Genomic DNA, 15,718 nt, shown 5'->3' on the forward strand with positions numbered 1-15,718 from the left:
CGCAACCAATCAGCGATTTTGGCGCAAAATTTAAACACCGCTCTGCTAATTGCGCCCCGTCGGCCGCATACCTATTCTAGAATACCCGATGCATTAGAATCGGGCCACCATCTAGTAGGACTATATACAAGGAATTCTGGGATGTGAGACATTAGTGAGGAAGCAGCTACTTTCAGCACCATACTGCCTTCCAATAGAAATAGATATAACTGGTATATAACTGCATACCAATAAAGATTAGACATGATATCTTCATATTTGTGCTTACTGGATCAAGGAGCAGTATCTTTAATCATATACATGTGGCTTCTTTATATTTAGAGGTTCCCTTATTGTTGATTTGACTCTTGACTCGGTCTAGACTATCAGTACATATAAACCAGACAGGAATGTATTATGATCATGTTTTATTCTAATTGGAAATACAAAACTACTGACCAGTGGTAATGTTTCCATTTTCAAAAAGCCATTGGACAAGATGTTAAACACACATGAACACATAACATGCTACAAGACAGCACATTTGTCATTCCATCCTAGCTCCGTGACACGGGAACCACTGGACCTCATGTATAACTAATGACGGTAAAATGTCACATCCCATGATTCCTACCCCGAATGGTTGGTATTCACAATTTCTCAATCTCTGGCAGAAATGGTAATTATACATGAGGTTCAATGTGTATGGAGTCCGGCTAAGACAGTGCTATTCCTTCTCGCAGGTTCAACATGGAAAATCATCTAATGCACTTTTTATTAGATACAAATAACATTGTCTTTGTTGTTTTCCTTTATTCTTCTCACATTCATTTGTCATGGGTTCTGGCTCTTCATCGATACATAACACTGGTCTTTACTCAATGTTGATATAACAGTCTATTGTAGTTAAAAATGTAACAGTACAAAACAAGCAATGATGGTAAAAGAACAGGTGTGCAGAAAAGTACAAGGTGGAGATACAGAAGCCTTCAGTCACACCTGGTTTAACCTCTTCTCCGCTGAGATCCAAGCGCATGTTTTCAAGCACTAGGAATACATAGGTATACAGAACTATATATATATCACTGGATTTCTTGTACTTAAAAGCTGTGAGATGCAAATAAAAAAAAACATTTGAAACATTGTAATGAAGTTACACTTCTGTGTAAGAGGTCACTGCTTGTTGCTATGGCTATTAGGAATATGCCACAAGTTGTAATGACTTCATTGTATATACACCCAATATGTGGACATAAATGCAACAATTTAAGATACGTCACAGGTCCTCCCTCTGACCCTGCTGTTCCTCCCGATACTCTATGAAAGGGAGTCCAGTCAGAAGAAAGCTGATTAACTTGAAAGTATGCACAGCTTACCCTTCAAGAGCGAAGGAGATAAATATCTGACCAAGTATTGCAAATCCTCTTAGAAAAGTAAGAGCATGGGCTTGAAACCTGTGATCGTATGAATATGGCACAAACCCCAAAACACAAAACCATTTATCAAAAAGGCACAGGTAACAATGTTCAGACAGCTCTCTGGCTTTCAGTGTCATCCAAAAAGTGCACATGTAGGACATGAAATACATGATCTACAGAAAAATTATACCGCACCACTGTATGCTACTCCATATACTGCACTAAAGGGACAGTCTTGCTTTCTCAATGGCAAATCAGCCAGCAAGGCATTTTAGGCTCCCATCAGTGGAGGAGAATGTACGCAGTAATGTTATATCAGGACTTCATGAAAATATGCCAGAAGCTGTGTCATTTACAACAAGATGGCGGAGCTCCAGGCTACAATTACGCTCAGCCCCAGGAAATTCATCAAAAATGGGATTGTACCTTATACTGTATGTTTGTCATAAGTAACCTTGTTACACTGGACTCAGTGTTCAGAAACCATTCCCTGGTAAGTACATGACAACATACCTTTCTCAGAGATATATACGTACATGTAATGTGTGGGGATGCCTTCCATATATACACAACACTGCCCTATACACATGAGCATTCTGATCATTATGGTTGTTCTGTAACAACACAATAAGCTTCTCAATGAGAAAGTGCAGAGAGCTAGAAATTACAGGTGATGATATGTATTAATTATATATATATTGCTAACCAGTTTTCTAGATTATTAAACCACTATACAATTCACATAAAAGTCATCATGGAGTGCACTGTACAGTCCCTTATCACTAAAGGTGCTCTGTACATGAAAGAGTACGTTTCTAAATACACAGTTTTCACTATACAATTCTGAATTGTGACCTATGCGGTTAGATAATTAACCCTTCAGTGCTGGCTACAGGATGTTAGGATACATCTCTGCACCAATATGGATATGTAATGCTTTAAGTGGAGTTATGGGCTACACAACGGAAATTGTTATTAGACGTATGAGTGATTTTAGGATTCTGATAGAAATCCGGAAGATACAATGTTCTGTTTCATATAAGAATACTTACTGTACAAATAATTATATCACTACAGCTACAATGTTTAGAACCTACAGTATACATAGACAATCCATATCATATGGACAGAATAATAAAGAAATTTTGGTATGACACAAGGGTCAGACATACAATAAACCCTCAATTCTCCACGTGGTGGAAGTTTCTACTGTATAGTAAGGAATGTTCCAATTGCTTTGGCAGGAAGAGCTGTCATCTTTTACCCCTTTCCAGTTCATTTTGGCAAATATTAAAGCTGTCACAATTATTCAGAAAAGTCATACTTTAGAATCAGAGGTGATTGATGCATCAAATTTAAGCACTGGGCGTGTTCACATGTTCAGGTTTGAAAGGAAGAAAGAAAGCAATTTGAGAATAGGATTTTAAAAGCTCCATTCACACGTAACAATAAAGCATTATTTGGGATATATGATGCGGCTATTTGCAACATCGTGTTCATATTTATTTTAATTTGTGGTGTATTTTTTCTGACGTCACAAAAACTGGATAAAAGGCAATGTAGTAAAATAATGTATCCAATATTTCCTGTTATATCCCCCACCGTTCCAGTACTTCCCACGAATCTGTGTGTACAATGACGAGCTGTCTACTCGCATGACTGCTGCAGCCTATCGCTGACCTCAGTGGTCTTGTGCTCTATAACACCGAGACCAGTGACTGGCTGCAGCACTTACATTGGAAATCGGAACGTCACTGCTTTGCCCAACCAAGAGTTTGGGGAGCACCGGAGGGGAGACGCTAAAGCGCTGGGGGATTTAACTGGAGAGCATTGGGGTTTTCTCTTATTACATTCCTTGCTTTTGTCTAGTTTTTTCATGATTTGGGAAAAAAACATTTTATTTATGTAATTCCATCATCATTTTTGAAAACGTGTTGCAGATTGTGGCACAAGAGTAAGTAAAGTGTCAATGAACATTTCTGCCGTGGGTCTGAACTGCAGTCGTTCGGCTGCTCCCTGCACTATTTCCAGAACTAGTGAGCCCAGCTTTAGGCTGGATATTTCATTATTCTCTCTGTATACTATGTAATAATTATGACCTACATAGATGTACAAATAAGTAAAATGGGTAAAAATTAATGATTACGTAAAAAGTATACTTGGTTATATATGGTGCTGGCAGGTTAGTGCTTTACTGGCAATGACTTAAATGCACATAAATATATATATATTTTTTTTAAAGTGAATTATTCACCTTGAAATTTAAACATGAATACAACTAATTTATCGGGAACCTTTGCAAAAAGGAGAAAATGCCAGCATTTCCAGAGATTACATGATGAATAGAGGCACAATGCTGAAAGTTAAGCATACACATCTAAGTAGAAAATTGCCTCAAATGTTTAATTTTAGTGCTCAAAACCATAACCTGAAAATATATTTACCTGTTGGGCTTGAGTGTAGCCTAGAAATGTATCTAGCCAAGCACCCCCAAAGAAAATGAACATACAGTTACACCGCAGTAATGGGGTATTATAACTGGGGACCTTGCACTTGGCTTCTCTTACATTATACTTTCTCTCTGTGTGCTGCCATAGTCCAGGGCACAGCAGTGTGAAGAGCCCTCCTTATGTGGGGCCTAATATTGCACTTTGATCCTTATGATACGTATACTGTTATTCTAGGCAAAACATCGACATTTTGCTTTAGCCAGAATGTCTGTGCTCCTCCCCCAGTCATCAATTCTCCGCTCGCGTGCCATCCTTTATTTCTAGTTATATTAGCAAGTACTGAAATCACTTAAAACAGATAAGAAATTAAGGAGCAAAAAGATGAAACATACATTCAATGTGATGCTATATAAGTATCACAAACTCTGGCAATATTCAAGTTGCGTTTTTGCACAGTCAATGGCCTGAACGTGGGCAACTCTTTACATGTATTCGTATCCATCAAAACCAGGAACAAGTGCTTAATCTGACTTAAAATTTAAATACTGCCAAAAATATAGGGGCCATGATCCTAATACATACTTTCGGACTGTACATGGATGACATGCTAAACCTCACAATAAAAGTTGGATAGAAGCTGGGTACATTGGGCACAATGTATAAATAAAGGAGGAAGCAGTGCGGTGTGCCTGGCTTAGTGACCAGTGTGTTTTCTGTGATGGTTAGAGCCACTGTTTTATACATATGATCTCCTGCATGGGATCTATACTAGACTATTGGAACAGTACTAATAGTTATATTCAGGCCCTTACACACATTAGATGAAAGTTGGCCAGAGTGGCCGACCATCAGATGACCTCAGAGGGTTCAAGGCACCAGAGACAGATTAAAACTTCATATTTTAGTCATTCCATCATATTAAGAGACAAAAAACAATGTAGCAACATTACAGCCATAGGACCTTGTTTAAGCAAGACAAGAGGAAAAAAACTAATTAGGTTTTAATCTATCTTTGGTGCCTCAGACCCTTGGGCTTTATTTGTTTCTTCAGCTGGATGGAAGGTTGAGCCAAGTTTGCACAGAGTTCTCCATGTAGTGAATGGGACTTTACTCCGAATATATATGACCATCAGGTGTTGACAGAGGAGAAAAGATCAGATAGATTGAATTTCAACAGCCGGTCCATTTATTTCAGGAAAGATAAGCCGCTGGCAGATGTGTCTGGCAGCAGCTATCTCCTCTATCCCTATTGAAAACACATAAGGCTCAGCATGGCCAAATATTCATGTGCATAGGAGAGTCTGGAGAGTTAGCTCCCTGCTGGATCTTATGGTTGGCGGCTATTACATTTGTAGGGCCAGCTTTACATCTACCTATAAATCTATATTGGTCCTACATCAGTAACAGAATGATACTGACTTATACTCCTGAGTGGTACTCCGATAAGTGGTCTAAATCCTGATACATGGGATTGGACCACACTTAAACTGAAGCTCCACATTTCATTAACATTTGCTGTAAAATCACTACTGTAAAGATCCTCATAGCATGATTTGCTATGGTTTCTCCTTATTTTCTTGTTTGATGCTAGTCTCTGGAGTGTAGAAAAAAATCAACATGCTATTGATGGCACTTGTTATAATCATATTAATAAACATTATTTAAAGTCAAACCTGCTATATTTAGTTGGAAGCACTAACCATATAATGTATAAAGGGGCCTCCAGACTTTTCCCCGACAGAGGTCATTAGGCAAAAGAATGGTCGGGTATGTTGGATTTCAATAGGCCTGATCAGTTTGTTCTTAAGAGAGATAACCTGCTGCCAGGAGCGTTTGGCAGCTACTTACAGCCTTCTACCCACTAAGTTTGCCCCACAGCTATCTCTCCCGACTCCCCACACAAGAACGATTGAGCGCACCTGTTTTCCCTACAAAAGAGCAGCTACTAGACTCCCGGAGAACTAAAGGATCGGCTTCCGGAAATCCATCATGCCAGATCCTTCTCTTCCCCAACATCATCTGTCGGGAGAGAGTCAGGAGGCCTCCCTACACATTGGACAGTCGGGCTGAGAACGGTAGGTTCAGCTGCCATTAGTACAGTGTGCATAGGGGCCTTAAGGCAGTCTGACTCTCCTTTCCAGCAGATAGTTCATTTCTGTAACGCAGCAAACTCTGTAGAGGCTTTTACATGTCTAACTAATGTGTAACTAAGATCCGTCAGCAGCAGTAGCTTACTTGGCCATGTTTGCTGACACAACTGAGTTTTCAGACACTGCAAAGAGTGAGAATGAATCGAGAAATAGGAAAAGATTATAGAGTACTAAATAAATGACATTGCCAGCTAATCAACGCAAATCAAAGGTATGGCTACATTGTGGACTTATTTGTAACTATAGCATCTTGAAGCAAGCTCACCCAGAAAAGCAGTACATTGTCCTGCCGCAGCTTGCAGTGAAGGCATACCTTATCAATATCACCCACTGCTTTCCGGTGGCTATCAGTTTAGGCATAAGGTACCTGGTAACCAGAACTCTGCAGAATACTAGTGAAGGATCCTGTTACAGAAATATTTAATAGAAATGTGATATTTGTCATGTACCTGAATTAACAAGACCTTTGCTTTCCAGGCTGTACTTTCTATTCAGACTGCCATTACCTCAATATACCCCAAAGACCTGCAGTGGCAGCCAGCAACAGAAGACATGTTCATATACACCTGTGACATGGACATTACAGAACAGGGAGAGGTGTAACAGCGAAATCAATGGCACAGCTCGCTAGATCGTGCAGCCACTTTCATACTTGTTCTACTGGCGATGTGGACAAAGTGAAAAGCTGTACAAGATTCCAGAGTCCAGGGCGGATACTTTAAAAAGAAGAATATTGCACCCAAAAGTTCAAATCATCTGACCTCCAACATGGCGGGGATGAAAAGCACTGAAAATGCTAGTGAGGCAAGAAGTGGTCCCAATCCAACAGTGACAGTTCCAGACTCCACATACTTCTATGCGAGTCCGTTTCTTTCATTTGAACAAATAGTTAATGGCAATCTGAAGAAAAATCAGGAAGATAATAATACAATAGTCTCTTTGCTGAAGGAAACTACCTTCTGTGTTTGAGGCATTTGCAGTTACACGATTACGGAGAGCGATGATGTTCCTACAGGACAGAACAAGAGGGGGGAGATTATAATAAGCAGAACATGTACATATACATTATAGGAGAAATACACTGTACAAGGCTCAAAAGATATCAGACACTTGTACTGCACAATAGCCTTAATAAAGTGTGTGCTAATGTTCAGCTCAAACTACTACTTATTCAGATGCATCTTCTATAGTGCATCGTTACAATAGTAAGTGCTGATAGATTACAGCCATTCTACTTTAATGGGGTTGTGCAGGATTAATAAAATGGCTATTGTCTGAAAAACAGCAGCAGCCAGCCTAGTAAATATACCACTGCAATATTGAATAACGGAGACTCCTTTTGTTTCAGATCAATCTTTAATTCAGCAGTTACGCAGTCTGGATACGGGAATAGAACACGGACCGGCATAAAAAAAGAAATTTCCATCTCACACAGCTATAGACTGCGTACAAGGAGAGCATTAGTAATCCCGGAAACATGAAAGGGATCCAGCATCCAAGTTCATTTCTTATGTTCAAGAATGTATTGAGTGGTCATTAAAATGATTTTAGATCCATACAAAGAAAGTCATTGCTAACGCACTTCAGGCTCTTAATCCAGAAAGGTCTGAAACACATTTCACACATTTTAAGATGATTCGGATGCTGGACTCGCTCAGATTTATGGGATGTTTCATGCTTAGTGGCATGTATGTCAAATCCACAAATTTCCTTTTTTTCCAATATACACAGAAATTGTGAGATTAGGCTGAATTATCAAAAAGGATGTGCAATTTTGGAAAGTTGATTGTGGCATTAGTCTTAAGGCCAAATTAGACGAGCCCATATATCGAATATTGGGTTGTCTAAAGAGGTCGACTGGCTTAAAGTAATTGTCCACTTTTGGGGTGGGGCTCATAATAATTTTTGCAACAGCGTTTCATTAAAAATGTTGCACCATTTGCCTTCTGTAGTATGTGTTTTGCACCATCTATTGCTGACTGCAGAACGATTTAACTGAGGATCAATCAGCTCTATTTGATGGTCTCACAGGAGAGTTTGTAACGCTTCTCTATCTTTTTTTGAGTTACTCTCAGCTGATTTACGACCACAGACCACATCAAAGTGGAAAGTGCAGAGAAGCAGTCCGTAAAAAGGCCACATTTTTAAAGAAATCCAATTTCAAAAAATCCTAAATACAAGCATTCATAAAAAATAATATATATATATATATATATATATATATATATATATATATATATATATATATATATATATATATATATATATTCACCTTTGGGTGTATACATATATATGTACAGACCAAAAGTTTGGACCAGACCTGAACCCAATTGAGATGGTTTGGGGTGAGCTGGACCGCAGAGTGAAGGCAAAAGGGCCAACAAGTGCTAAGCATCTCTGGGAACTCCTTCAAGATTGTTGGAAGACCATTTCTGGTGACTTCCTCTTGAAGCTCATCAAGAGAATGCCAAGAGTGTGCAAAGCAGTCATCAAAGCAAAAGGTGGTTACTTTGAAGAACCTAGAATATAAGACATATTTTCAGTTGTTTCACACTTTTTTGTTAAGTATATAATTCCACATGTGTTAATTCATAGTTTTGATGCCTTCAGTGTGAATGTACAATTTTCATAGTCATGAAAATACAGAAAAATCTTTAAATGAGAAGGTGTGTCCAAACTTTTGGTCTGTACTGTACATTATATCTATCAATATATATATTATACATACAATACACACACATCCAAAGGTGGACAACCCTTTTGAAAATTCTCTCTATCAGCATCATATCTGGTCTAATGAAGACGTGTGCATGATATTCTATCTGGACAGAACAATCATACTAACGAGCGTTCTTACACATAACTAATTGGCTCTCATTTAACAACCTGGATCATGCTGTTCAAAGGAGCCACTACAGTAATTTTCTTTACACTGAACAACATGAACCTCATGTCTACGAGGCTAAAAAAGTTTTACATCCAGAATACAATGTGCAAAGAGATATGATCACCTGTTGATTTCTTCTTGTGTTTTCTTGATAGATTCTATGGCACTTTGTAATTCTCCATGATCTGCCCCTTTCTTTCGGCTTCTACTGCTGTGAGCTAATACGTGCGCTGGAAGAGCAATGACGACACACATTTACTGCGTCATTCTTCTTTTACCATTATTCAAAACCTCTTTCTTAAAGGGATTTTAATATATGTAAACAAACTGTACGAAACACCTAAATATTTGGCCAAAACAGCTTAAAGAAGTTGTCCACTGCTTTTACATTGGGGTTATCACCAAAGGGGTTAAAATAACTTAAAGCATTCATGAAAGGTGCATTCCTCCACCCCCATTCCTTTCTTTGGACACTTACAGGCTGCTGTGTATGTATACTGCCATCTGATAGACACCTCTGCAGGTGGAAATGGATCCATGGATTCCTGTTCTAATGAGTGGAGTTTGCAGAGGTTGGTCCTCCAATCATCAGACATATATGACAAATCTTATAGATAAGGCCCACCTACTGTATCCTCACCCATCCCTTGTAGATTGGATCCTCTCTCCTCTTGTACCAGTCAGTGACTTCTATTATCTAAGATTATTGTAATTGTTTTTATGTATACCCGTTTTCACATGTAAAGCGCCATGAAATAAATGGCGCTATAATAATAAATAATAAGGGAATAACCTCTTTATACATTGGTTAGATCTATGTATGTCAACCATAATAAGACAATCATGAATGAAATATTGTTTAGGTTTTAGTCCTAGTTTGATACAGCAACTTAACACATCTTGGATGGTGATGACGAGCTTTACATTACACCAGTTTGTAGCCTTATGAGCACTGACAGAGCTTCTTGTAGATCAGAACTAAGATGCAAATATTCACACCCTCTTTATCACGTAGCATTTTAGCACTGGAGGTGCCAGCTTCCTATTGGTTTTAAACCCATGTACACAACTTTTTTCACCGAGAGAACAGACTGGCCTATAATCTCCCATCTCCAGCTGGGTTGTCTCAAAATGGAGAAACAGAAGCTCCAAAGCTCTTACAAATGAAAACTCACCTTCACTGCCAGAGGAGTCCTGGTTATCCAGCTCTGGGGAGGAGCACCCACTTTCTCCTTTCTTCTGCTGACCACTTGATTTGTGTTTCAGCTTTGGAACACAAACCTGTAATACACACAATTGTACATGTAGAATTGCAGTCTACAGACGATCTGAAGGTACAGCCTAAAACAACAGCCTAGAAGAACTAAAATACCCATCCAAAAGCATTTCTTAAGAGGAATCTCCAACATGTCTGTATCTAATGGCCCCCATATAAATTATATTAAAGTCGGACAAACAAGCCGATATTAGCAGGATCACCCGACCATCTATTGAGTACTCCTGAGTGTTCCTGACTCTATCTGAACGAATTATGTCAGAGCAGCTAAGAGGCAGGCAGTCTGAATTAACTTGCCCAACCTATTTGCTCTCCAGGAGATATGCCCATGACAGAGCCATCTGCAGGTGTTTGTGGTTGTGGGGTGTCGGGAGAGATAGCAGTCTTCCGAATGAGAGATCAGATGACAGCTATCGCATGTGTATGGCTACCATTAGAGAAGACAAAAGGTAGCCAATATTCAGATTAAGATCTGCCTAATACCAAGCCTGATTGTAATAAAAAACAGAACATAAGAACCCTGACACCATGCAACACTAAAAATAGTATATATTCAAAACCATTGAGCGAAACGCATCCCAATACATACAGATTTCTCGTATATCACATATACAGTGGTGGCCAAAAGTATTGGCACCCCTGCAATTCTGTCAGATAATACTCAGTTTCTTCCTGAAAATGATTGCAATCACAAATTCTTTGGTATTATTCTCTTCATTTAATTTGTCTTCAATGAAAAAACACAAAAAGAATTGTCCTAAAGCCAAATTGGATATAATTCCACACCAAACCTAAAAAAGGGGGTGGACAAAAGTATTGGCACTGTTTGAAAAATCATGTGATGCTTCTCTAATTCGTGGAATTAACAGCACCTGTGACTTACCTGTGGCACCTAACAGGTGTTGGCAATAACTAAATCACACTTGCAGCCAGTTAACATGGATTAAAGATGACTCAACCTCTGTCCTGTGTCCTTGTGCGTACCACATTGAGCATGGAGAAAAGAAAGAAGACCAAAGAACTGTCTGAGGACTTGAGAAACCAAATTGTGAGGAAGCATGAGCAATCTCAAGGCTGCAAGTCCATCTCCAAAGACCTGAATGTTCCTGTGTCTTCCGTGCGCTGTGTCATCAAGAAGTTTAAAGCCCATGGCACTGTGGCTAACCTCCCTAGATGTGGACGGAAAAGAAAAATTGACGAGAGATTTCAACGCAAGATTGTGCGGATGGTGGATAAAGAACCTCGACTAACATCCAAACAAGTTCAAGCTGCCCTGCAGTCCGAGAGTACAACAGTGTCAACCAGTACTATCCGTCGGTGACTGAATGAAAAAAGACTGTATGGTAGGATACCCAGGAAGACCGCACTTCTTACCCTGAGACATAAAAAAGCCAGGCTGGAGTTTGACAAAACTTACCTGAGAAAGCCTAAAACGTTTTGGAAGAATGTTCTCTGGTCAGATGAGACAAAAGTAGAGCTTTTTGGGAAAAAGAATCAACATAGAGTGTACAGGAAAAAAAAGAGGCATTCAAAGAAAAGAACATGGTCCCTACAGTCAAACATGGTGGAGGTTCCCTGATGTTTTGGGGTTGCTTTGCTGCATCTGGCACTGGACTGCTTGACCGTGTGCATGGCATTATGAAGTCTGAAGACTACCAAAAAATTTTGCAGCATAATGTAGGGCCCAGTTTGAGAAAGCTGGGTCTCCCTCAGAGGTCATGGGTCTTCCAGCAGGACAATGACCCAAAACACACTTCCAAAAGCACTATAAAATGGTTTGAGAGAAAGCACTGGAGACTTCTAAGGTGGCCAGCAATGAGTCCAGACCTGAATCCCATAGAACACCTGTGGAGAGATCTCAAAATGGCAGTTTGGAGAAGGCATCCTTCAAATATCAGGGACCTGGAGCAGTTTGCCAAAGAAGAATGGTCTACAATTCCAGCAGAGCATTGTAAGAAACTCATTGATGGTTACCGGAAGCGGTTGTTCGCAGTTATTTTGGCTAAAAGTTGTGCAACCAAGTATTAGGCTGAGGGTGCCAATACTTTTGTCCGGCCCTTTTTTGGAGTTTTGTGTGAAATGATCAATGATTTGATTTTTGCTTCATTCTCTTTTGTGTTTTTCCTTGCAAGCAAATTAAATGAAGATAATAAGACCAAAGAATTTGTGATTGCAATCATTTTCAGGAAGAAACTGAGTATTATCTGACAGAATTGCAGGGGTGCCAATACTTTTGGCCACCACTGTATATTTTTGGGAGAAGAACACATCATAAAGAGCAGTCATGCATCTTGAGACTGTTAGTAGTTTTTTGAAGACAGAAAACAGCAAATGGTACAGGGGTTTTCATATATTTTCACTATTATTAGAAGTAACTGTGTATGGACCAAGTGGGACCGGTTCAGGTTTCAGACAGATCGCTCTGTCCAGTGGCCTAAAGTGGACACGTATCAGTGTAATGTACATGATGTGGCGCGTACGGCCCCTCCTACAGTATTACATACCAGGGTAGCACAGCCTGACAATCAGATTTCTCAGTCTTACAGCCAGAGGTTAGTACTTTAAGCTTCCATTTTACACATGCGTCCTGGGTCTTGACAGGACAGAGACGAGAGGAAAGCCATTATTTTGACTCCAAACCTACCTGATAATTGCATTTGTCCCGCTTTGCCCCTTGGTTATTGAGACTAATTACACTCCCCGAACGTACCATTGGAGTCCTATGCCTGACTTTTGTCTGGACGGCACCATCTTTTTCAAACTGAACCAGGTCATTAAGGGGGTCCCATGGTCGGGTACTATAAAATATGCAAAAATCAGGATCACTTTAAAGCAAATTAGTACCACTATTAATAATGACACAAATATACGACAAACAGCTAGAACTAAAAAATGACACCTGGCAATAGCTTTTAGTGCCTCCCCTACCTGCCAAAGCAAACAGTATGCGCCACTAGAGGGCACAGTGCTACTCTCTGCCTGCCAAAGCAAACAGTACGCTCCACTAGAGGGCATAGAGCTACTCTTGTGCCAGCCTGTGTCAGAGACCAATACACAAGAGGTACATACAGCAGTTGGCAAGAACGCTGCTTGTATGTAGCTTTCTGCCTGGTGAGAGAGGGAAGGTGGCTGTAGCAGGTCAACCACTGGCTACTAGAAAAAATGTAAAAAAAAAAAAAGAGTGACTGCAGACTTCTCTATTTGGACTGGACAACCTCTTTAATACACGTGGGTTTTGTGACAGTTTTACTTAAATTGCAAACAGTGGTAAAAAAGTGAAAAACATCCATAGTCATCCAATTTAACTAACTTTAATTAACTTTATTTTTTTAACATGTTTTTAACTTTAAATAAAGCATGATAAAACAACAGATTAAGGTGCATATAGACAAGCCAAGAATCAGTGAACGATAAAAAACATACATTTCCTATTCTCGGCCCATGTAAACATGCCAGCAATCTCCAACAAGAAAGCAGCGTGTAAACTGGAGATGTGCTGCCAACAATGTAAGGCTATGAGGACAGAACCTTGGTGTTAGTGATTCATCTGTCACAGCTTTCGTAGGCCAAACAGGCCAGTGATCTTGCACTGATCAACTCACATAAAGTCAACCTATACTCATTAATGGTCTGAAATCTGTAGGCTAAATGAGTAATAAATGTCCACAGTTGATCTAGTTAAAAACGTCTTCAATCTCGGTGTCCAGGCAGAACAAGTGAGTATTGATGAGGTGATGACAACATTACTGCTCAAATACGAGAACAATGACACCAAAACAGTTAATAAAAATATCCAATATGTTGGCTCCCTTCTATCAACATCTGACAATTTTTCCTGTCACAAAAAGGAGGTGGCAAATGGCAAGAGTCCATCTAATTGTATTGTGAGAACGTATTCACATTGTAATTTTTGCTAAATCACTAGTGAACAGGTAATACAGTCAGAGACCCAACGCTAACATTATAAATACATTTTTCACATATAAAATGCACAGTGGATTGAACTTACTCCGCATATTTGTAATGCCATTCCCCAGAGATCGGATCCTGTTCAAAGAGATTGCAGGTCCACTCCTCTCCCTTTGTCTTCCTCTCTTTTGCAGCTTTCCTCTGAGCCTCCTCTAAAACAAACTTTTCCTGAGTGGCTTCTGTCTGATCTTTGTTATTGATTGCCCTTGTAACATGCTGCCAGAGCCTGAAAAAATGGAGGGCGGCATTGTTTAGCATCTAGAACTATAAAGGCAACATTTGCCTTGCACCCAAACTAAGCATAAAAATAAAAAAAATCAAAACAAAAAAAAGGTTAAAAAATAATAATTAAAAAAGAAGAATTTTACATTTTCATTATGTGAAAATTACATTTACTAATGGATCAAAAGCCAGTTCACTTCAGATTTCCGCCATTAAGTGCACAGAACTTAAGATCTCATACACATTAGGTGGCTGTCGGTCAATCATTCAGCTGACATCTCGACTGGCTTTCCAATACACACGAGCATGCATTCTCTATGTGAAGCTCGCTGACCGACATCTCTGCTGGCGACTTATCTCCAGGAGAACAATGCGATCGGTAGTCCGAAATCAGATATGCCTGACCCACATCTCTGACAATCGGTTGGCCAGCACCCGCATGCACATTAAAGTGTTGGCGAACCCCTCGATATCAGCATGTGCGGACGACAAAAGTCGAATATTTATGGGGGCTTTACCGTCACAGACAAAGTTATATTCCCAAGAGGAATTACCTTTCAGATTCAAACTCTCCCTGCTCATCACGCTGCACGGTACATCGGATCAGTCTGCGCTGCTTAATCTCATGTGTGGGGTTCCAGAAGGTCTCAGACATGTCTGTCTTCTTGTCATGAATAAAGACTTCACAGTCCTGGAAAGGAACATGTACACTTTTATGGTCAAGTGAATGAGTCTCAGCTGCAGGAAAAAGCCTGTGGACAAGGATGGTGCTGTCAGGCCCGATCTATGGCATCTCCAGTGATCCTGATAATGAAGGGTCTACAAAGCTGGTTAAGTGCAGTGTTTGCAGAATTTGTTCCTTCACTGTAGCGCAATGGGCCAAAAAGGAATAACAGGACTAAATCAGTGTTGTGGTCCTTTCATTCTTGCGCCATTCTGAAGCACAGAAGTGCTATACCCCAGCGCATATCATGGTCTGAAACACAGAACAAGCGTCCTGTCTATGGGCAATAGGTAAGCACGCTATTCTCTATTGTGTATGAAAGTTTCCATTCGTTTACCTATGAGTACTGGTACTATATAGTAAATATCTAATATGCCCTTTACTTTCCATCTCCCACAGTGTCCCTATCTGTATACACTTATTGCTGAAACTCCAGACTGGTAATAACTGCCTTTCTACATCTTTTCTACTGATATTGTTTAATTTTCTGGGGTTATAATAATTGTGTTATCCATTGGGTGAGGTTACACGGACTACATAATGATCTTTAAGTCACCTTCTTAGCCCTGATGACAGGCTGCTCTTGTGATGAATTCAAGATGAAATTTGTGATATATCTTACTATTTTGTGTCCATTGTTATT

The 15,718-nt window shown here is 39.7% G+C and overlaps 1 protein-coding gene across 10 annotated transcripts in view; it reads right to left on the reverse strand.

Annotated features, from left to right (window-relative positions):
- Nucleotides 1–392: 392 nt before the first annotated feature.
- OSBPL8 (oxysterol binding protein like 8) overlaps nt 393–15,718 on the reverse strand; it is a 287,476-nt gene continuing 272,150 nt past the window's right edge. For 8 of the 10 annotated variants that reach the window (XM_073651822.1, XM_073651820.1, XM_073651821.1 and 5 more), the window contains 6 exons: nt 14,906–15,042; nt 14,170–14,355; nt 12,805–12,958; nt 10,060–10,165; nt 9,009–9,114; nt 393–7,006 (listed from right to left, as the gene is read on the reverse strand). In XM_073651822.1, the coding sequence (XP_073507923.1) occupies nt 6,871–7,006; nt 9,009–9,114; nt 10,060–10,165; nt 12,805–12,958; nt 14,170–14,355; nt 14,906–15,042 (825 nt within the window). In that variant the 3' untranslated portion in view covers nt 393–6,870. The remainder of the gene's footprint in view (nt 7,007–9,008; nt 9,115–10,059; nt 10,166–12,804; nt 12,959–14,169; nt 14,356–14,905; nt 15,043–15,718) is intronic. The other 2 variants (XM_073651823.1, XM_073651829.1) reach the window with 1 other exon arrangement.

Source organism: Phyllobates terribilis, unplaced genomic scaffold (genome assembly GCF_046119375.1).
Source record: "Phyllobates terribilis strain yellow unplaced genomic scaffold, ASM4611937v1 Scaffold_11__3_contigs__length_659146591, whole genome shotgun sequence".
Taxonomy (NCBI): Eukaryota; Metazoa; Chordata; class Amphibia; order Anura; family Dendrobatidae; genus Phyllobates; species Phyllobates terribilis.